At 54.8% G+C, this 23,330-nt stretch overlaps 1 protein-coding gene across 2 annotated transcripts in view; it reads right to left on the bottom strand.

Moving 5' to 3' along the window:
• The window catches only part of MED27 (mediator complex subunit 27), a 208,348-nt gene that overhangs the window by 10,735 nt on the left and 174,283 nt on the right, over nt 1-23,330 (bottom strand). The window contains exons 6-8 of one of the 2 annotated variants that reach the window (XM_046022275.1): nt 21,674-21,715; nt 5,591-5,668; nt 2,817-3,409 (exon numbers count right to left, since the gene is read on the bottom strand). In XM_046022275.1, coding sequence (XP_045878231.1) covers nt 3,275-3,409; nt 5,591-5,668; nt 21,674-21,715 — 255 coding nt within the window. In that variant the 3' untranslated portion in view covers nt 2,817-3,274. Of the gene's footprint in view, nt 1-2,816; nt 3,410-5,590; nt 5,669-21,673; nt 21,716-23,330 lie in introns of those variants that run through there. The other variant, XM_046022274.1, reaches the window with a different exon arrangement.

Raw genomic sequence — 23,330 nt, 5'->3', positions numbered from 1 at the left:
GGCTCTCCACTCTGTTCCACTGGTCTATGTGTCTGTTTTTATGCCAGTACCACGCTGTCTTGGTGATCACAGCTTTGTAGTAAAGCTTGAAATCAGGTAACGTGATGCCGCCAGTTTTATTTTTGTTTTTCCAACATTTCCTTAGCAATTCGGGGTCTCTTCTGATTCCATACACATTTTCGGATTATTTGCTCCAGCTCTTTGAAAAATACCGGTGGAATTTTGATCGGAATGGCTCTCTCTCTTTTTTAAAAAGGTTTTATTCATCTATTTGCCAGAGAGAGAGAGCGAAAGCACAAGCGGGGGGAGCAGTGGCAGAGGGAGAAGCAGGCTCCCCGCTGAGCAGGGAGCCCGACGTGGGGCTCGATCCCAGGACCCTGGGATCACGACCTGGCTGGGCAGATACCTAATTGAGCCACTCAGGCGCCCCTCGTGTCCATCTCTTGAAACACCAAGCATTCACCCTTCCAGCCCCGCTCACCTTTCCAGACCTCACTACCTTTCCTTTCAGCTTTCCCCTCTCTGCACCGAAGAGCGCAAGGGCCACAACGGGAAGGCCTAAATGGCTGACTGGCCCAACCCTTGTATTTTTCCTCCTACTTTTAATTAGGGGAAGATTTTTAGAAAAGTATGTAAAATATAGGAAAAATTATAAATACAGAGAACAGAAGAGCAATCATCACCCACATACACAACGCCCAGCCGCGGTGAGTGACCAGCTCATGGCCAGTCTTGGTTCGTCTGTGAAACCCCAACCCTCAGCTTCCCTCTCGCACAGCTGCTATCCGTCTTCATCTAATGGAAGCACAGACAGGGTGATACCAAGGAACGGTGACTTGTCTGGGCCCCCACCACTGGGAGCGGGGGGCCAGAGTTCAGGTCCTGGCCGTGTGTGCCCCCCCCAGCTGGGGGCCCGCCCCCCACCCGCTGCTATAGACACCTGCGCTAGAATTCGTATTTCTCCCTAACGGTGCCACTTTCCTGCCTCAACACATTTATTTAAAGTGGAAACTTTACACCTTCCTGTACCTGGGAAACAAGCATCATTTGTCACAAATGGAAGGTATCCCTAAACGTGACACAGAGAAAACAATGTCATTAAGTAGCAACGCCCGCTAGCCGGGGGCTCTGTCAAGCTGGCTCGCTCTCTCCTGAACGCGGAGGTTGGCAGGAGTTAGACCCCCTGGTACCAACGGGGTCTGCTCAGGTCTGGTGCAGTCAGGATTCAAACAGTTAAAAATCCACGTAGCCTTCTAGAAGGTGCTCTCATTACCGTGATTTCATCAGTGGCTGCCTCCCCCGCCCCCCCATGTCAACACCTCTGCCGGGTGCTGTCAGCCAGCTGGCGGTCAGGACGGACTGTCATTTCCACGTGCTCCAACCTGGTCACAGCTGGTTATACTGTCCTCACTGCACGTGACGACACACACTGGAGACCCGTGCGGGGGGGGGGGGCGGGCAGCGTACATGCCACTTCAACGTCTTAGAAAGGATGGGCAGCAATGGGACAAGAGGTTGTCACAGACCCCATGTCCTCAATTCGGGATGTTCTCACAAAGCAACAAACGAACATCTTACGAGAATAAGAAGGGAAGAGACCCGTAAGCCAACGAGGCCATGTTGTGGTCTGTGCCCCGCTCGACAAGGAGGCCCTGGGCAGGACAAGTTGCCAGCCCCCTTGGAAGAGAGGAGAGCCGTTTCGGAGCAACGGAAGGCTGGTGTGAGCGACTCCCGTGTCACACGGGATTCTCACGAAGGCCTGGGTTGTGGCCGAACGGGCAGCAAGTTGCCTTTCTGGATGGTTCGTGAGGTCGTGGTGCCTCTCACGAGCGGGAACAGCTGGAATGGTATTCAGTCTGTAATCACTGGCCGTCTGGAAGCTTTCCTGCTGCCTCTCATCACTCCTCCCCAGAAGGGGCACCGGAAGCACGCCCACCTCCTGGACGCGGCTCTCAGGCTGCGGGCCCCTGCAGAGGCCCCCAGGGGCTTGTTAACAATCAGACTGCTGGACCTCACGCCACGGCATCTTCTTCCGTTGGTCTGGGGAGGGGCCTGAGGCTCCGTGTTTTTACTCAGCCCCAGGATGCTGCTGCTGGACCACACCCCGAGACAGGTCCTATCCCTTCCTCCTCCCGAAATCCCCTTTGTCCTCAGCTCCTTTGAGCCTGGTCTAGGTAGGTGGGGAGGGCGCGAGCGGTACCAGCACACAGGGAGGAACCACCCGTTCTTTTGGACATCTCCAGAAGGCAGCGACTTGCTGGCATCTTCCTAGCAAGGAGATGATTGGGTTGGGAAGGCTCTAGGAAACTCCCCCTTCCTTCAAGACCCTCGCCAGGTCAACGTCTCTTCATGTAAACAGGTTACGGCTTTCTGTGCTGGGGTCAAGGCTCTGTGTGAACTGGGCCGGCATCTGTAACGTAATGTTTAGGATAAAACATGGGACTAACAAGCCAGGCGTCCTTTTCAGGCCTGCTGACATGTGTTCCAGCTGGTAACATGGGCAGATTCCTTCCCCTTTGGTACGTATGTGTGTTACTGCTTTAGCAGAAAGAAACGTGTGCGCTTTCTTCCTCAAAAAGAACAATCCCTTTTGCAAACTGCAAAAACATCTCTGAAATGGGATATTTGCCAACATTGTCCTCTCTCCTAGAAGCAAGAAGCAAGGAAATGTGTCCTCGGAAAGAACAATGTTTTTAAACACAGACATTAATGGTTTTTTTTTTTTTTTTTTTTTTTCCAAAAGGCCCGGATCTGCTCACATGTTCAGTCAACTGAGTGCAGAAGGTGCTTTAAGAAATAGGAGACAAAGCCTTGTCCGGGATACGAAAGGTTTACTGCTTATTAAAAAAAAAAAAAAAGTTACCAAACCAAACCAAACACCCAGCATGACAATACGCATGAACACGGGCTCATTTAAACGATAACGGCTCGTGAAAATGACTCGGAACACAGACCCGGGAGAATCAATTCGCCAGCGCTGCTAACATGCAGGAAAGAACACGCTGCATAACTGTCTTAGTCTGAGTTCTAAAAAGGTCCTCTCTGCCTTCCATAAACCAGTTACAGTGTATAATTAGTCCCAAACACACGAGATGGAATGGGCTGGGGAAGCAGCTCAGCCTAAACGTAGGATGGGCTGCTTGATGGTCGGGGCAGAGTGGTGGACCTGGGTCTGGGCGGTGAGGACAGGTCTGAGCCATCCTCTGACTAAGGGCTCGTCGGGGAAGGTGCTGGGCGGAGCCGACAGGCCCCCCGGGCTGGGGCTGGGGCTAGGTCACTGTCGGCAGGTGTCGTGGAAGGCTTCGAGGGTTCGGAAATCCCTCCACGTCGGGGGAAGGCCATCTTGTAGAAACTTCCCGCAGCGCTGGCATGGGGCCTGGAACAGCTTTATGTAACTTCTTAACCAGGTCTAAAAAGAGAAGTGAGGAGAGAAACAAAAGAAATGGGATCCGGGTGCTTCCAACGTCATCCTTCCTGTCAAGCCCAGTGACCTCGAGGCCAGAGAACTCAAGCTGGCCGTGACCCAAAGACGGCCCGTGATTTCAGAGAACGCCGCACGCAGAGTCCACAAGGTCACAAGGCTGCGGATTCTCAGTTGTGGCGCTGCCCCAGGCACCCCCCACCCCCGCAGCTGAGGGTATTTTTAGAATAGGAATTCTTGCTCCCAGGGGCAGGAAGTGCTCCCTGGAGGAGCCGCCGGGCACCGGTGCACAGCCTGGGGCTCGGGGCCGCACACAACCACATTTCAGAACTGTGTCCCATGTCCCCTGAAGACGCGCACTGGTCCTTGCCTCGCTCCCGGCCAAGGAGCGGGCACGGACGCTGTGGAGGGAGCCTCCGCGTCCATGACAGTGTTGGAACTCTCCACTGAGGTCAACATGCCTTCTTCTAATCTGATTTCAGAGGTCATCACTCACTGTCACAATGTGGCCCAACGCACCTGGGGGAGGGCGGGGACACCCTGGTGCCACCAAATAACATAATAAGAGGCGAATACACACTTGAGTGGTTCAGAGTGCAGGGTTCTCCCGGGCGTCATACATAAGGATGAGACTCCCGTAACTCAATTCTCAAACTCAAGGAGATTTGCTACAAAAAAAAAAAACAAAAAAAAACAACCCAAAAAAACCAACCCAAACCCCACAACAACAGGCAAGCAAGTTAAGCAAGTTCTCACTGTGACAGGGCACGTGAATCTCACCCTTTGATGTCCTCCTGAATTACGTCGATAAGAGAAAATTGTTCTTTCAAGAGGGAGGTCGAGTTTATTGATACAAATCCTCTGTCTCCTCACAGCTGCCTTGGCGGTGGCAGACTGTGGCCCATCGCTGCCGTCCCCCTTCCAAGGGCCAGGTGGCCGAGGTTCTGGCAATAAGCGCGCGGCGGTCGATGACCGTTCAGCTGGACTGTTTATTCTCCAGTGCCAACCAAAGCCAGATCCTCCCCAAATCGCAGAGTCAGTTACCAAAGGGCAACTGGGCATGACTACGTGTTAGGTGAAAAAGCAAGACCCTCTATCTGTCCAAAAAGGAAGAGCTCGCGCAGGCTGTCAGAGGATCGTCCTCCCGATGCATGGGAGAGCCCCTCACGCGGCTCTGCCGAGCGCCCGGGGCTGCTCGCTCACCCCGCAGCGCCGTGAGGCGGATCAGTAAGTCGGGTTTGTGTCTTCCAAGAAATGAACTGCGGGTTCTCTAAGAAGCTCACTTGCTGAGACAAACTGACGTGATGACGCGGCTGAGCGCTACTCCACCTGGCTGTCAACACTGATCCGGACTTGCTAACAGGTAGGTCTTCCCAGTAGGTCTCTAAGTGGCAGCCTTCCCAGCATGCACTGAGAAGGGAGCTTCAGCCGCAGCGAGAGAGGGAGCCTACCAAGGGGAGAGCACGAAGCCATGTCCGCATGATGTGGACACACACAGCTGCCAGTTCTGGCTGGAAGGACCTGGCTCGGGCCAACCGGGGGGTCACATGGCAGACCTGGGCAGAGGTGTGCAGAAGAGCCAGCCCCTGGGGCGGCGGCGGGCTCTGACCCGCGGCACTCGCTGATGTCGGCGGTGCCAATGTTCTGGTGTAATTTCAAGCTACTAGTGGTCGCATAATCAGGCTGCAAAATTCTCGACATTTCACAGGAGCTGGCAGGAGCCGATTCCAACACACCAGTACAATGGCTGTCTGGCTCTTGTGGGGTCACTCCCCATCCTGAGCTCCAACCTGAGAATGTCCACATCTTGGGGGGCACGGCAAGAGTTGCCTTAGCCACTGGCACCTGCTCAGCGCCAAGCACAGGGCCTGGCATGGACGAGGCGCTCAATAAATATCTGGTAACTAAATCAGTGCGGGAAACTGCTGGGAGATCACTTCGGAAACCACCATTTGTTCAGCCTGACAGAGTACGCCAGTTAATTAAGTGGGAAACGGATTCTCATAAATCCCTTCCCGGTGTAAAGAAAGCCTCAGTCCTCCAGGCTGGCCCGTCTCGCATGGCGAGGCCCCGCGGCCCAGAGGCGGATCGGCTACCTTGCGCGCCGCCCGCTCTTACTCGGGGGAAGCCGAGGTTTTCGAAGGAGATGCGCCTCCTGAGACCACTCACCATGAAGGACCTGACCACGACGTCCGGCATCTGGGGCAGCTGGTAGTGCAGCAGGGCGGTGGTGGCGTGGTCTGTCACCTGGAACCAGGGACAGTGACAGGGTTAGAGGCCACCCCGAAGCAGCACGGAGAAAAGAAAACCATCCCTTTCTGTGACGAAGCGATCTGAAGGAAAGGGCACCTGAAACAAAATCTCAAGTGCGAAGATCAGAGAACAAAGCTGGGGAGCAGGAGTGTCGTAGGCAGAGGACACCAAGCATTCACGCCCGGAGGTAGGAGGAGTGAGTTCCAGCAACTAGAAACTGGGGGGCGGGGGGGAGGTGTGCACCTGAGAGGAGGGCCGTGGCCCACAGCCAGCGGAGGGGGAAAGGCCAGCAGGCCCAGAGGTGTTTAGCTAAGTCACTGCAGGATGAGACTGCACGGATGCAAAGAAGCTTTCCCACCTGTCCACATTCGACTTCATCCTCACATTGGAACAACGTCCCCAGCGGGGAACTGGTCTTTCTGCTTCCTGTAATTCTCATTCTGTCTCACAGTTTGTTGTCGGAGAGATTTTATGATTCCATCACCCAGAATCTGGCAATTTCTGATGATCTTTCCCTTGGGTCTCACAGTTCCTACTACCCTTCCGAGGTGCCTTGCCACTCAAAATGTGGTTTTCTCTCCCAAAGCTGTGGCTCGTTTTCAGCATCCTGGTGGGCCACACCCACAGTCTCCAAACTCCAAGTAGAGGCTTTATCAGCAGGGCTGAGGGCAAGACTGCTTTAGGCCTTCTAGAGGTAACTGGTGACCAGACAAGGCATGGTGGGCTTAAGCCCCCAACTACTTAATCTCTCTGGGTCTCAGTGTCCCTTCTGAAAAACAAAGGAGTAATCTAAGATCCCTGTAGTTCTCAAATGGGACACCAGAAATTGCTAATGCCTGCCACCAATCAGCAAATTAATAGATACTCCACCTGATTTGACAGTTGTTCGAAGTCCTGGTTTAGCTGACTGTCTTCAATAGGATTCTTGTCATTATAAATGTGGTTAAAAACCAAAATGAAACAAACAAACAAAAAAAACCCCACGTAAAATGTCCAACTCTGAGCAGGAGTAACGTGGGTCTACCTGGTGTAGACCTCCCCAGTTTCTACGTCTCCTCGGACACCACATGATGCGCCAATGGACCTAAGCGGCAGGGGACAAAGCCGTCAGGTGGAAGGAACCCAGAGAGGCTGCTCCAGGCTCCACATGGTGAGTTTGCAAACGATCTAGCAGTCAGTCTAGCTGTGTCCACGCTCAAAGTCAGAGAGGCCACGCTCCAGACAGAGGACACAGGCTCCCTAGCTTACAGAACCTGCGCCTCACTTCCCCTAAATGAATGGCCATGTGTGGGAAGCACCTCCCGCCCAGCCAGGCTGCAGCCCTGCCTGTCTCCCCTCCCTTCTGCTCCTCTCATCTCCGGACAAGCACTCTTTCCCTGCTGGACTTCCGTGGCCTGCTTGGTGGCTGGTGAAGCCACAAGACGATCAGCTCTGTGGGGACAGGATCATGCCCCATCTCGTTCACGCTACGTCGCCAAGGCCTGGAACACCACCCAGCTGCTCAATAAATACATATTTGTTGGACCAAGAAATAAACTTAAAAACACCCACTCACCGAAGGCCACCTACCAGGAACACCTGTGCTGACTCTCTTGGAAACACAAGCCACAGGTCACATATCCAACACTGCTGAGAAACTGTTACCCAAGTGACTTTCAGGTAAGTGGCACTTACCCTTCCCAGTGCAGACTGGTTTTATTTTAAGCATTTCTGACAGACAGCTTTCTAAAACGAGCAATGCTTTTTTTTTTTTTTTTTTTTTTTTAACCAGTAGTAATGATAACTTGGCAAGATGGTGGGTGGTGATCGGGGGGGGGGGTGAAATTATGGCCATAAAAACACAGCAAAGCAAACTGGGCCCCGTGGCCCCTGAGCTTGGAGGCTGCTTCCTGCCCACCCAGACCCATTGCTAAATAAAACCACCCGGGCACATGCCGTTTCGTGGAACATTTACGAAAGAGAGAGTTTCTGGAGAATTCTTCTCCAGCCCCTGCTATTTACTTTACAGTGCGTCCAACAAGCCCCGCCCCCATGTCAGTGCTGTCACAGCCGGGAAGCCAGGCTAGCTGCTCGCCGGTGGCATGCTGTCCCCTAGTTACGGGTGCGCTCCTTTCCCCAGGAGCTCATCACCAGTCCCAGGAGTCCCCTGGGACGGGGCTACATTTGTCCACTTCAGCAGACTGAGCAACTGTCCTGGGGCCAAATTCCCCAGTCACACTGGCTGCCCAGAGGCCACGGCCCAGGTTGGCCTGCTCTGTTTGGCTGCACGTTTTCTTTGCTCTTTTTTGTAGAATTTTTAATAAGAAACATTGTATATGACCGACGTATAAAATTCACAGCACACTGAAAGTTAACTGAGGTGGGTGCACTCTGCTTTTCATTTCAGAGAGGAGGAGACGGAGACTTCCAGAGGTTGGGCAGGCGGCTGCTCACACAGCTGGGAAGGGGCAGTGGGGGCCCCAAGCCTGGGCCACCCCTCCCAACAGGGACCCCTGGCTGGCAATGCAGGTTCTGGAAAAGGCACAGGCCCCAGGGGCCTGGGCATCGTCTGCCTCGCGTCCCAGCCCAGTGAAGTCCCCAGTGCACCAGAGGCCCGGTGAGAAGAAGCCCAGGTCAGGAGATGCGCAAACGTGGCTGCTGGACAGTTGGGCATTTGAGAGCAGAACAACCGAACGGACCAGAAAATCCTCCGGGTCCTGCTCCAGATCCAGCTCAGCGCTGTTCGGCCTCTGGCTCCTGGAGAGGGTGCCTCATTAGTTTCTCTGTTAGTAGGCTGGCAGCCCGGCCCAATTTAGCCACCTTTCACAAGGTCCAGTACAAACTACTCCCTTATGTTGCCAAACTGTGGCAGTTTTTTCTTGCGCTGATACGATCACTTAATTTCCCCACTTTCCCATCACAAATGACAGACATCTCACTAGAAGGAGACAGCTTTGTCGTGTTTTCTCTCTCTTCCTCACAAACTCCGCCACTACTGGTTTTGGGGTTCCTGTGGCCAAACTCCAAAGCACCAGGCTCATCCATGGCTGCAGAGTGTGGGGAAATTCACCTGCGATGGTCTTCCTTTCTGTCAACCATTCTACCTACACTGTCTTCTTGTCTTAAACTTTTCAATAACGAAGTTTTTTGTTGTTGTTTTGTTTTGTATTTTGCTCAGTATCCAAGATTTTGAAGAAAAAAAAAACAGTCTTGGAGGCAACAAACACATTTTGCTATTAACCAATTTAATTTAAATCTACTCTGTGCCAGCCCAGCCGAGGCTTGGGCCCCACCATAATGGCCCCAAAGTAAGGTACAGCTCCCAGGATTCCACTGGGAGATCAAAGCCACCCTGCCCAGTGGGGGAGGCGGAGGAAGAGCACTAATGCTTCGGGCAGGGGAGGCCATTCATCCCTCCAGTGAGTGCGTTAGAAAAGCCCTGAGAACAGATCAAAGCAGACCTCAAGCTGAGCAGTGGCAAGGGAAGGAGGAGCAAAGTAACAATAGACCGGCAAGACAGGGGACCACGCAGAGAAGAGCAGAAGGGACCCGATGCCAGGTCAGCAGCGAGGGCAGGAGACGTTCAGGCACAGAGGGCCAGGGCCACTCAGAAAGCAGTGGGCGGGCTCAGTGGGTAGAGGGTGCCACTCTTGATCCTGGGACTGTGAGTCTGAGCCCCCCTTTGGGGGCAGAACTTATTTAAAAAGAACAAAACCGAAAAGCAGTGAGCAAACAGCCACACAGGAGCTTTGCTGCCCAGAGCTGTCCCTTCCCACCTCCGGGCAAGGGCCACTGCAGACGCCGGGGGGGCCCGGTGTGGGGCGCACTCCCCTGGCGGGCTCACTGCCCGCGGGTTCCTGAGGAGGGCGACACCCCGCGGCCATCACGGATCTGAGGGGCTTTATCAGTCTCCCTGTCAACTTCCTCTTCCTCCTCCGCCAACCAGGGCTTCCCGAAATTCTCTCCCCGGCTCAGACTGGCAGGGAAGGTCTTCAGGCACCCAGACTGGCGGGGCACTAAGCTCCCAGGGAGAAAGGAATCTTTCAAGAGCCCTTGAAGCAGCTGTCAGTCAACACGCTGGTGAAGGGGACGCCAGTCACAACTCGGCTCCTGAAGCTCCTGCACCATATTGTGTGCGAGGAGCTTCTGCCGCCTTCAGCCCAAGAGCCAGAGGGTGCGCGGGAGATCACGAGTCCTGTCAGCCGAAGGCAAAGCGGAGCTGCCTGCCGCGGGAGCCGCAGCCGCGCTCGAGGTGGTCTACACCACACGGCGTGGCAGGAGTTGGGCGGGTCCGAGCGGGTCTGCTACATTCCAGCCGCAGGACCTCGGACAAGGGTTCAGTGGCCGAGGCAGGGAAAGCACTAGAACAGCAGCACCCGCCCGCCCATTCCCGCGAGAGGAAGGGGTCCCGGGAGGTCAAGTGCCCGGGAGGTCAAGTGCCCGGCCGCTCAAGCAGCTCCAGAGCCGCACAGCAGGCGCCTGCGCCCCGACAGAGGCCGCAGGGGTGCGGAAGGGCCCTCAGGTCTCGTAGGAGGCAGGACTCGGTGCCCCAGCTCTTGCCACTCAACATGGCTCTCCCTCTGCCTCTTGCCCCATCACAGCCCCGGCGCCTTTCCCACTGGCCCCCAGAAGGTCTCTGGGTGGAGTCTCCCTGCCACGCGGAACGAGGGGGGCCGGGGCACACGAGAGCCGGCAGCATTCGGCCGGCGAGCACACGTGTTAATGAAGGGAAATCCAAAGAACGCCGTGAAATAAGGGGAGGCTGCTGCCCAGAGGGGGGTCCTCTGTTACATTTGGCACATCAAGTCCAAATTCGTCTTCCCACTGGTGGCCTCTGGCCAGCTGCGGGGCCGAGAACACAGGGCTGGGGCCGGCAGGGCTACTTTCTGCTGAAGGTCAGCCCCGCAGAGCCCGGGTTTCATGGCGACCACAAGGACTTTGCGCTTAACCTGTCAGGGAAGAACAAAGGACGCAGTGGTGACAAACAGAGTCGGTGAGCCACGGAGGGGGCAAAAACTCTCAACATGCTATCACTCCTCAGCAGTTTCCGTGCTGCAGATCTTTGTCGACTTACGATGGCGGTGAGCTGGAGATGCAGCCGATCCACGTAACCTGGCCTCGCTCACACGTGCTCCGAGCGCTCTCGCTCGCCTACAGCGGGGCACTCGTCTGACACGAAGCCGATTTTACAATGAAACGCAGGGTGTCTTCTGTAACGTACTGAAGACTGTACTGAGAGCGCCGCGCAGAGCGGCCATCAGCGGGACGTGCGGGGGTCGGGGGCCCTCATGAAGGCAGGGCTGGCCGAGGGCGGCGGCTGCCGGCAGCATCACGAGACAGGATCACACCTCTCTCATCGCTAGCTTAAGACCCAGATTCAACCTTCGAAGTACTGTTTCTACTGAATGTGTGTTGCTTTCGCACCCTGTAAGGGCGAAAGATCCTAAGTTGAACCTCTGTGAGTCAGGGAGTGGCTGCACTGCGTTATTTGGTGGCCCAGGGCCTGTTCTCAGGGGTTCCTGGGCTCCCCAAGGGTGCAGGCATCACCCTGCCTGTGTGCGGCCCTCCAGCCTGGGGCGGAGGGCTCTCAGAGCAGCCAGAGGTGAGACCTCCCTCAGCTTCTAAAAGAGAGGCCAGGCTGGGGGCCAGGATGTGTGTGGTTACAAAGCTCCCCAAGGTGACTGTGACGTCAGCAGGACTAGGGACCACAGACGAATGGGCCGCTGCGGGCCACTGCCTGCTTCCCACCAGCAGGGCAAGGGCTGCGGCCAGTGGCGCTGAGCCGGCTCTGGGCTCTGGCGGTGACGCCGCGCTTCCTACTGCGACGGGCTGATGGTGTTTGCCAGCACATGGCCCGTGGGGCCCGAGGCCGCCCCCACTAAGCCGGCAACGCCGAGGCTTCGATTAAAAGTGTGTCCCACAAGATGAATAGGAAAGTTAAGTGCCCCAGTGTTTAGGAGTTGCTTATTTAAAGGAGAAGCCTGGTAGAGGCCCAGGTTCTGGCTTCCCTCCAGCCAGTACCTGCTTCTACTTCCTCCGAAGACAGCACGTTCTCTGCTGCCTACATTAACATAACCAAAGGCAGCGTACTGGCTGTCAGGAGACAGGGCTCAGTCCGGATTCACCACTAATTATCTGGGTGACCTTGGCCGCATCACTCTCCCGCGGGCCCTGGTGGAGGAGCACGAGGCTGGATCTCGGGCAGCCCTGGGTCCAGGTTTTCAGTGGACGCCGCTGCAGGGCCTGGCTGCGCGGCCTGAGGGCACATCCGTGCCGAGTTCCACCCTCAGGCCCACCAGCAGCGACATGAAAGCCCTTTGAGCCCATCCGCCCCACTCCAGAAACCCACGCACTGGCTGATGTGTGTGACCTTCTATCACCGCAGCTTCTAGTTGCCAAGAGCTCGGAGAACGCAGCTCAGAACCAGGGAGACGGTCAGCGCCGAGCAGCTCTTGGTGCTAGAAACCTCCCAGGTGGGCTTCAAAGAGGCGCCGACCAAACCCAGGCCACTTGGTTGTACCCACGCCGCAAAGCGAAGAATAAAAATGAACTTTCACTCACTGGTCCACAAGCAGATCAGCCCAAGCGTTTCGGGTCTCTACTCAGGGTTCTGCCAAGGACAGACCCACCCTTAAAGAGAGGGCCACTGGGAACATTGTGGAATGAGAATTTTCTGTGTGGGTCCAGCAGTCAAAGATGCGAACCTCGTGTGTTAAACGTTTCAAGGGACCATGATCCCTGCCAGCAACACGGCTCCAAGGGGGAGCACCGGCTTTATGAAGAATATGTAAAACCAGTCCCAGAAGTACTCATTCCGTGAAAAGAGAAGCCATCATGATTTCAAAGTGGGAATGCTGTCCTGACGGTGCTGGGGGACAGGGCGCTGGGGGCGCTGGGGGAGGGAGCAGGGACATGCTTCTGAAAGTGGGGCAAAAGTGCAGTAGAGCGGAGGCAGGCTGTTTCGTCATCATGCGGCCCTAGTCTCCAATCTGCGCCCTGGATTTGTATGCCGCGGGTTCGCCAGGCCCGGAGGCCCGAGGAGGAAGCATCGCAGTCCGGGGGGACTGGGCATTACTCAGACAAGAGCAACACTTCCGATGAAGGGGCCATCGGCATGGGCTTTGCAGGGTTTCTAACTGTCCCCCAGAGCCCAGCAGCGCGGCTGGCGGTGAGAGCAGAGGCCGGGCTGTCCGGGTGGGAACAGGTGGACACGGACCCTGCTGCTTCATTTCGCTGGAAACGTGGCCACAGTTTCGAGATCAAGCTCTGCGTGAGAAGGGTGAGACCTTGTCTATAAAGTACTGAACACAGCCTGTGGCACATGCCAGGGCCTCCATAAAGGTGTCTTTGGTTTGGTTTGGGGGTTTTACTCCAATCTCTTTAGAGCTGCAGCCAAGATGCGCGGACACCCTGAGGGAGATCCCCCGCCCGAGCTGCGTGCAGACCGTGGCAGGCGGCCTCCAGAGGCAGCGCAACGACAGCCCCCAGCATCTGCAGGGAACTCGGAAACACCATGGAAAGAAAGGCATGTGAGGGCCTGGGTGACCGGGTCCCAGCTTTGTCTCCCCCAAGCCTGACACGCTCCCACCCCACCAGCCGCCCCAAGGATTCCTCTTCCCAAACCTGCTTTCCCAACTGCTCTGTGCTCAAGCTCGGGACGCTCCTCCCCTGAAGCCCTTCTGTCCCTGTGACTGTTCCCCAGCAGCACCTGTGGACGGCCCAGCCCTGCGCTGGCCTGACTGGGACCAGGAACCCCGCCTCACCTGGGCTGTGCTCTCCGTGAGGATGAGGCCGTACTGGGCTCGTGTGGCCTCCCTGGGCCTGGCTCAGGGCGTCCACGGGGAGGACAGTGCTCAAAAATGTGGCTCCACGATGCCGCCACTCACCAGGCGGCACGAGTGAGCGATCGATAAGGCGGGGTTCTATGCTTTTATTTTTGGCCAGCGGTGTTAGGGGAGCAGATTGAAAGGGGGTTTGGGAGTGGGAAAAGCTGAGGTCATGGCAATGACCTGGGTGAACAGGGAAAGCCCAGGGTGGCCATGAGGGAATTCTCCAGAGTCCCGACCGGCCTCATTCTGCCGAAGCCCTTGTGCAGGGCTGGGAGGAGCTGCACACACAAGGTCCTTGACATTTCCCAGGATTAAGGAATTAAAGCTCTTCATTTAGAGGAATGAAAAAAGTTCAACGCCTTCCAGATGGTAAAATGCCAGATTCTGTTGCTGGCTGCCAGCAAAGTCCAAGCCCCAAAGATACCTGAACTGTTCTGTACCCACTCGGTGTGATGTTATTTTCTGCAGGAACAGCCTCGCAGTTAGAGAAACACATCCAGAGACATCTGGGCTCCCAAGAAAAACCAGACAATCCCACCTACTTTCCGATCAAAGCCAAGGCAACCGCAGGGGAAAGAACCCGGTGTGCAGAGCACGGAGGGAGCCCTGCCCGCGGCCTTCTGCCCGGGCGCTCCTGGACGGGGCAAACAGGCTGTCAGGGCTGCTGGGCAGTGGGAACGGGGACTGGGCAATGTTGCATGGCCAGGCTTTCCTGAGGCTGTTGCTGGATTCTGACCTGGTGTATCCCGGGGCTCACTCATGCGAGCCCTCAGGAAGACACTAGCTCCAGAGTCGAGACCGACTCCTCTAATGGCAGAGAGCCACGAACCAGCAGGTGGGCCCGGCTTTCCTGTTCCACCCTGACCGTGGAACTGGGTAGGGGTGAGGACCTGAATAAGGCTGTCTCGGTCATTACCACGATCAGCGGTGGTGGAGGGAGCCTTGCTGAGGAAGGTAGTGGGGTGTCGTCAAGGGGAAAATCAGCGATCCAATCTATTCTGGGCTTGGAAGTGTGTGAATATTCAAACTTGCCCTTGAAGAGAGACGGTGGTGACAGAAGGCATCCAGCAGCAGGGGGAGTGCGGTGATCCCCGCCGGGCCGTTCTCGGCACCCACGGCCCCCGGGGCTGACACTCCCTAACAGGCACTCCCGCTCTCCTTCTGCTTTCCCAACCTGGTCAGTACAGCCCAGCTGCCAGCTTAGGAAAGGCCGCCACTGGGGATGTCCCTGGGATGGTCTGCCTCCTCTCCCTCCTTGAAATGCGTCAACAGCCTGATGATACTGGCCTCCCACAGGCCGCCCCCCTCCGCACCATCCCGCCTGCTGTCGGCCTGCCGACCCTCACACTACTGAGGGGTGCCCTCGGTTTCCTCTGGGAGCACCAAGACACACTAATGAGGCAGCCACGGGAATCATGGAACAGCGGCACCGACTGCCGCCCTATCTGGTCTAAAAACATTACATTCTCCTCCTTGAGAGAAGTTAATCAGCATTTAAGAGAAAAGGGCACCTGTCAGAGTGATGGGATCGGGAAAAAGTAGAGGTCCCTTCTACAACTTGAAAGAGACCCCTTTTTCGGAGGCTGCAGAATCCTTGTAGGCATGGGGGCCCCTGCCGACGGCCTCCCGGAAGGAGGACACCGAGCGAGGACAAGGACAGAGATGTGGCGCCGGGACTTTGCGCTCCGGCCACAGCCGTCGGCGCTGCCAGGTCTGCGTGGCAGATCAGGGGGCTGGCGGCAAGGCGTGTACACGGGCTGGCGGGACGCAGCTTGGAGGTTAGAGACGGAGACTGAAGTCACTGCTGCGTCTCTTCAGCGACGTGCGACTCTGTGGCAGGCACGCTCCGATGACAGCTGCCACACAGCCTCCTCCCGGAGAGCCGGTCCCGTCCTCTGGGAGCCATACTTGGTTGGGACAGCTCCCTTTCCTGGGGCCTGGGACTAGTGACAAGTGGGTCTATCATGTACTACCTGGGCGGGCACTCAACCTGTGGGGGGTAACTGACGGATCCCCGACTTCAGAGCAATGACTCTCCTGCGGATGACTCCGTCTCTTGCGTGGAAAAGGCCCAGGCGGCCACTCGGTCAACCCCCTCAGCGGACAAAGTCTGTGCGAGGCCGAGGTCGGTCTTTGTCTCCGGGAATGAACCAGTGAGGGAAGGCACGAGGAAGCAGACAGAGTGCTCTCCGCCACCGGACGACCCACCTGTCCACAGCGAAGTTCCGATGGCCCAGCCCCAAGAGGGCTGCACTCCCTGCCACGAAGCCTCTGGAACGACGACTTTGGGCTCCGAGCCGGACGTGCACGGGGGAGCGTGCTTGTGCGGGGGACGCGCTGGTCCCCTGGTACTGCCTCTCCCGTCTCCGCCTGCCCGTCTGCGGCTGCGCACACGGCCCCTCTCTTTCCTCAGCCTCCCTGCCAGGACTTAACGCAGTCAGGAGCTGCAGACTTGCTCTCCCTCTCCCTAATGCGCAGTGTTGGGAAATGAAGAGGTTAAAGATCAAAACGGTGACTGCCCCGCAGAGTTTAAATGTCAGAGAAACACGAACACGCCTGAAACCCTTCCTGGCTCTTTGTGCTTCTGCCCTTTCAGACGGGCCCCTGATTTCTAAGTCTCATTCTCTGAGTCTGCTCTGCTGGACGCGCTGGCTATCAAAAGCCTCTTCGCCCTAGGACGAAGTGCACAGAGCCTCCCGGGCTCTGCAGTAAATGACGGAGCCTGTCGGCAGCCGCAGCCCCACAGCAAGCTGTCCCCGGCCCTCCACCCCTCCCCTGCGCCTGGGGAAGGGGTCTAATGAGGAAGAGGGAGAGGGCTTGCTGATAGTCCCGGCTGCAGACAAAAGGCAGGCCACGGTTCGTTTCACGGGGCAGGATCTGCGACAGGACCTCGTGAGCTTGTCTCTGACCCAGGGAGTCCCACGTGCACGGCCGAGGACAATGTGACAGGTGTGCTTTCATTCTCTTAGCTCCCGACATTCTCTTCCAGGGACGAAAAGGCAAGCGGAAGCGCAGGTGGGCTCCACGAAGCAGCCTTCCTCCCACCGCCTTGCTTTGTCACATCGAGGGGAAAGACCTGGGAGGGGTCCCACCTTCCCAGCAGGCATCTCTCTGCGGCGGCCACCGCTGCTGCTCGTGGCCAGGGAAACCTGCAGTCTGCAGAAACTGTGACCACACAATGACCGCCAAAGAAAGGAGGTCCTGGGGGTCTATACCAGAGCAATGTCGGGAGTGCGCTCCTCCAACCGGGCGGGGAGGGCCATGCCGGTGGCCCAGGACTCCAGACTCCGGCACTGATGGCCATGGTGAGCACATTCGGGAACTCTGTTCTGCTGGAGAGATCCCTTCTCACCGACGACCAAGGATCCTCCTTGACCGTGTCAGTGTGGTCGGAGTGACCATGTCACTTTTCTGCTATTTCAGACAAAGCAGACAACTAGGGCTCCCCGGCCCGGTGTCCGTGCCCGGGTGTGAGCAGACAGACGACGGGCAGGGGCATGCTTACCACAGTGCTCTCAGTGTCTTTGTGGGAAACACCACCAGTAACATCGATCGGGACACCCACAATTTAAGTGGGTGGACAAGAAGCAAACAGGGTTCTGAGCAAAAGCTGAGACTAAAAAGCAGAGTTTAGAAATGTTGCCAACTGATCTTTTTCTTTGGCATTTTGGGTTGGCAATGCTAATCACTGTCCCATGAACCGCACCAGCTCTGTTTTCATGGCATGGTCTGTCCTCTGTCCACCAACGCGGCCTGAGACTGAAAGAAAAATAAGCACCGACCGCCCTGCCTCTTCGTGAGGCCGCCCTACGTGTCCTCCGTCCTCCCTACCAGTGTCTTCCGCACGCGTGTGACTTTGTCTTTAAACAAAATCCCAAACCTCTTCCATGTGATGATGATTAGCCGAAAGCGTTAAGGATGAAGCTTAATTCTGTACCACAGTATCTTCCAATATGTTCCTTACTCTGACAGCGAAAAGACAATGTGTTAGTAGGGAAGACAGAGGACTCCTTAACCCACCGACTCTCACCTGCCCCTGGGACAGGTTCGTTGAGTACAGGTCAGTGTCAGGTCAAGCCCATTCCGTTAGAATAGGTGAAGGCAGGGATGACGGAGGGCTTCCAGAAAGGGCTCTGCCCGCGCGGACAAGATGCCATTCACCAGGTGAGGTAAAATCCCTACGGACGGACTGTCCGACCCACACAGGCTGTGAGGGAGGCACGGCCGGCGCGCCCATGTCTCTCCGACTAGACTAATGTCAGATTTTAAACGCTGCTTCAGTGTGCGTTTGTGGTTTTCAACAAACACAAAGAGCACTCGGCAGGTTATTTTTAGGGGAGGTAGAATGAAAATACAGCCTGTCTCTCCACATCCAGGCCTCACCAAATCTGTGTCTCACACATTTTACAACTTCCTAATAAACTTTCTGCTGGCATTCAAAAATACTTAATGCTACACAGAACATTAAAAAAACGTATCTACACAAAGGCGAGCACGTGCACCCTCGTATTTGAACAGAAATCGGACCATTGTGAAAAGAGCAGTTAGGATCTGTAATGCCCATGGCTCCCCAAAGCCACGGCCCGAAGGGGGTAACTCGTTGCAAGACCACCGAGGACATGGAGATAAATCAGGCAAAAAACCCAAAACTGCTTTAATGTTCTCACTATTAAAGTGAAACACGGTGCAGAAAATGACCAGTGTTCTTTCTCTTTAGAACGCTTTTCCACCAGCTGCTGGGGAAAAACATGACAAAAGCAGCCGGCATGGACAAAGTTATTAGCATTTAAGGCCGAAGACTTTTGGCATACCGAGCAAGTAAATGCCTCAGGTCTGGTCACTTCGATAAGAAGGCTAAGAATCAAATGTAGCCGCCTATCCCAAAAGTCTACCTATGACCACACACACCCTCCCTTTAGGAGAAGCTGCTAGCCAGCTCAGCTGGGCAGCAGAGTGTTAGAGAGTCAAGATGATGATTTTCTTTTTTTTTTTTGTAAAGATTTTATTCATTTATTTGACAGAGAGAGAGAGAGAGATCACAAATAGGCAGAGCAGCAGGCAGAGAGAGAGGGGGAAGCAGGCTCTCCGCCGAGCAGAGAGCCCGATGTGGAGCTTGATTGCAGGACCCTGAGATCATGACCTGAGCCCAGGGCAGAGGCTTAACCCACTGAGCCACCCAGGAGCCCCGATGATATTCTTTTTAAGAAAAATGTAATCGTGGACTAGAGAAGTTGCAAAGACGGTACGCACAGCTCCAATGCCCCGCCCCCCCCCGCCCCCACTGCCCAGTTTCACCCACGGTGACACCTGTCATGACCTGGTACGTTCGGCCACAGCTAAGAAACCAACACCGGTTACTTATTAGGGACTAAGCTCATTTTCTCATTAGTCTCGCTTTCTCTTTCAGGATCCCAGGAGCCCAGGACAGCATGTTGTATTTAACTGTGACCAGACTGTGAAATTGTACTGCTTAAGCAGGCTCCCTAAACGTGTGGCGTTGGGCCTCAGACTCCTCTCTGAGCCGCAGGCATCCGCCCCTGGCCCAGCCTTTCATGCAGAAGGTGCGGGAACAATGTGAAGTGATGTATTAAACACCATTAGAGAGCTGGTCCATTATGCTGCTTTGTTACAAAAGTCCTACGCTCACTGCTCAGTGGGGATAGGGTTTCCTTCTGGGGTGATGAAGAGGTTTGGAACTAGATGGGGTGATGCTCCACAGCACTATGAAAGTCATGGAATTGTGTTAATTTTGTGTTATGAGAATTTCATACCCAGCGTTCCCTGGACATAACTAATACTCGAGTGGAAAGGATTTGGGCTCAGCTTTCAAAATTATGTCCCATCTCCGCACCAACCCCTTCAGCAGACTTGAGGATAAAATCCAAATTCTGTCCCCAGACCCAGAGGACCACCCCGGGCTCTGCCTCCGTCCCCCGCAGCGTTCCCTCCCGGCCCACTGTGCGCTCCCATCGCACGGGCTTCCAGCAGCTCTCAGAATGCGCTCCTCAACACGGGCTGGGGAGCTGCGGCCGCCACTGCCGGGGGTCTCCTCGCACGGCCTTTCACATGCCCGGTGCCCTCCAGGAGCAGCGCATCTCAGTTTAGGTCTTGCCCCATAGAGGCCTCCTGTGCCCCACAGCGAGCGGCCCCTCCTGCTGCTCTTGACTGCAGTCCCCTGGGGAACGCCCTGGAGTTACCCTCCTTCCTTCTCGTGCCTCCCTGTCTGGTTTTCCCTTGAATTCTAGCACCCAGCAGAGCTCCTGGCTCACGGCAAAGGGGCCCAGTAAGTCATTGCCGGGGAGCTGGATGGGGCACGAATGAAATCACGAGCACCTCCCCCACGTGTGCCGCTGGACAGACGCGGAGAAAGGGTGGAGGAGAGCAGAGGCAGCAGGTGCCCTGCAGGGGAGCTGGCCTGGGTGTTACGGAGCGGTGGGAGCCCTTGCAAGCCCCGGGTGCCGAGCTGCTCCAGGGAAGGGTCCCTTCTCCCATCAGAAGCCGGGAAAGGGTTTTCTCCAGTCCCATTTCTTCTGGCATCTCCCAAATAGCGTTTCATGGGGAATCATGACTTCAGAAAAAGAGGTGACCAGATTGTCAAGCGGGTGTGGGAGGGGGGTAAGGATGGGGCCAGCCCGCCCCCCTCAGCCCATACTAGGCACCTGCGTAGACCACAGGGCTCTGACCGACTGAGCTTAAAAACTGGCTGAGCTTGGAACAACTCAAAAGCCTCTGCTTCTTGTTTTTAAGCTATGATTTCTTCCTTTTTAAAAAAAGATTTTATTTATTTGTCGGAGAGAGAAAGAGAGGGAGCGAGCACACAAGCAGGCAGAAAGGCGGGCAGAGGCGAAGAGGGAAGCAGGCTCCCTACCGAGCAAGGAGCCTGATGTGGGACTCGATCCCAGGACCCTGGGATCATGACCTGAGCTAAAGGCAGCAGCCTAACCGACTGAGCCACCCAGGCGTTCCATAAACCATGATTTCCATACAGCAGAAGTCACCCTTTGTAGGTGAGGTAACAGAAAAAAAAAATACATACACTGTTTGATCTCTGCCCCTGGTTCCTGGCATACAGCTCCTGAAACCCTTATAATTTCCCAAGTGATAAGAGGATTGGGGCATATCCTGTTCTAACGAGGTGACTCTGGGCGGGCCCCTGGCTGGGGGGCTGGTCACTAGAAAGACCAAGCCATGATTTGGGTAATAAGAGACTTAGAATTTTCTGTCTTGCTCCCCCTCCTCCAGAGAAAGGGAGTGGGGCTGGAAACCGAGTTCACGATCCACTATGTCTACATGAGGGAGCCTCCGTAAAATGCCAGCTGTAGGGGGTTCAGAGCTGCCAGACTAGACAACGCAATGCCAGAAGACTGATGCACCCCAGCTCCATGGGGACCAAAACTCCTGGGCTCGAGGCCCTCCCAGAGCTTCCTCTGTGTGTCCCTCTACCTGGCTCTTCATCTGTATCCTTTATCGTGTGCTTTCACAAGCCAGGAAACCTCAGTGAGCATTTCCCTGGGTTCTGTGAGCTGCTCTGGCAGATGGACAGAGCCTGAGGAGTGGGCACGGGAACCTCCGATCAACCACCGGTGGGGCGGAAGCACAGGTCCCTGAACTTGTGACTAGGGTCTGTAGCTCTGGGGCGATCATGTCAGGCCAAGCTGAACTGGAGGACACCCAGCTGGTGTCCTGTTTCTGTGGGGACAAACCCCCGCATGTTCGGTGACCAGGAGGGGCAGAAGTAAAGTGTTTCATGTACATAGTAATGGGGATTCCCTGGAGATAAACACAAGAGGGGAGAACTGGGGTCTTCCCTACGCAGGAAGGAAAGCACAGATTTCCCTCTACAGTGGGTACATTATTAGATCCATGACTTTGGGAACATAATACAATGTGTAATCACCACCACAATTAAGACACAGAATATTCCAATGACCCTGACACATTTCCTCTTGCCCCTTTGGTGACAATCTCCTGCCCTGACTCCCAGCCCCTGGATACCACCGATCTGACTTCTGTCCCTAAGGTTTTATCTTTCCCAGAATGTCTTATCAATGGAATCATACCGTGAGCGGCCTTTTGTGTCTGGCTTTTTCCACTTTTGAAAAAGCCTCTAACTTTAAGACCAATATTTATACCTTTAAGCATTCGTATTTCCCTTCCTGCTCCTAAGTAAGAAGGAAAAAGTAGAGCTTACCTTCTGGAATACTTGATAGTTGGATTTGGACCATATATCCAGCTGGGGGGGGGAAAGACATAAAACATCATCAGCATCGATTTTAGAACTGTCAGCTTCGAGAGATGACACGGTAACCACTCTATGCCCGTCCGCTTGAACTAACAAACATAATTATGGAATAATAGGATCGTGGCATTGTGTGTGCATTGTAAATGTCCTGTTTGAATTTCTTCTCTTTCAACCTGTCAGTGACTTAAGGAAACCCACAGAGGGATATAGGGAAGTGAGCAAGAGGCACCTGTTGCACCCAAGGCTGCATGAGCGGAGCCCCTGGCTCCCTTCTCTAACCTGGACTCCTACCATAGGTCTCTTGCATGGCCATGTTGACCGTGCCTCAGGACCTTTGCACAGATTTCTTTTTCCCCACAAACACTCACATGGCTTCTCCCTAATTTTCTTTAGTTCAAATGTCAACTTATTTGAGAGTCATTTTCCAGTTCCCCTGTCTAAAATATTATTTCCATATGTATTGTCTTAATTCTCTTTATTGTTTCAAAAATTTGAGATTTTCATTGCACTTAAAACCACCTGGAAGTTTCTTTCTTTCTTTTTAAAATATTTTATTTATTTATTTGACAGAGAGAAAAAGATCACAAGTAGGCAGAGAGGCAGGCAGAGAAAGAGGGGGAAGCAGGCTCCCTGCTGAGCAGAGAGCTCGATTCGGAGCTCGATCCCAGGACCCTGAGATCATGACCTGAGCCACCCAGGCACTCCTGGAAGGTTATTTCTTTCGCTTGTGTTGTCCTGATGCGAGACCTAGCATGTCACAGGCATCAACAGGTCCGCGCTGAGTGGAGAAAAACTGGCAGCTCCCAGCTGCTGAGCACCTGCTCCACCCCAGTCACCACACGGGCCCTGCACCGGCACTTGCTCATTTAATCCCCAGAACAAGCCAGTGCGGCTGGTCCCACTAGCAACCTTCCTTTCCAGAGGACGAGACAATGGTTTCGTAGCCATTCAATCATCCATTGCAATCTGGAGGGGCTTCTTACGGATGGTCTCCCCTGATGGCGCTCAAACTTGGTTGGCATCAGAAGCTGCTGGGGGAATTTTTTTGTTTTTTGATATACAGATTCCTTGGTGCCTCCCCTGGAGTGTCGGAATTAGTAAGCTCACAGTGGGCCTGACAATCTGTTCATCTGTCTGTTTGCTCCCCAAGCAGTGGTGCAACCTGATGGCTGGTCAGGCCAGGGGCCCTTGATCAAGGGCACCCCTACTTCACAAGTGAAGAAACTGGAGGTCGTGGCTAGGGCTCGGAGTCAACCCGCTCCATCCTCCTTGGCTACACTGCACAGAGCTACACTGCACAGAGCATGTCAGTGGCTTACTTTAACCAAAAGGATTTTTGTTTTACAGTTTTGTATGATAAATCAAGTCAATACTTGATTGATTGATTTATTATTTATTATTTATTTATATATTATTTATTATTGAGTTTGAAACAAACTCATTGTTTCATGAGTTTATACTGATAAATTGAGTAGAACAACACCAGAATTGCCCCAAAACAGTGCTGGGAGACAGCTCAAGGACAGGACAGATTAGAAGAGTCAGTATGTCCCACGGGTGCTAGAAAGTCAACTGTAACATGTGAGTTCCAGAGCTGAACAAAATG

This window comes from Meles meles, chromosome 11, assembly GCF_922984935.1.
Source record: "Meles meles chromosome 11, mMelMel3.1 paternal haplotype, whole genome shotgun sequence".
Taxonomy (NCBI): domain Eukaryota; kingdom Metazoa; phylum Chordata; class Mammalia; order Carnivora; family Mustelidae; genus Meles; species Meles meles.
This window is presented reverse-complemented; position numbering and strand designations above follow the sequence as displayed.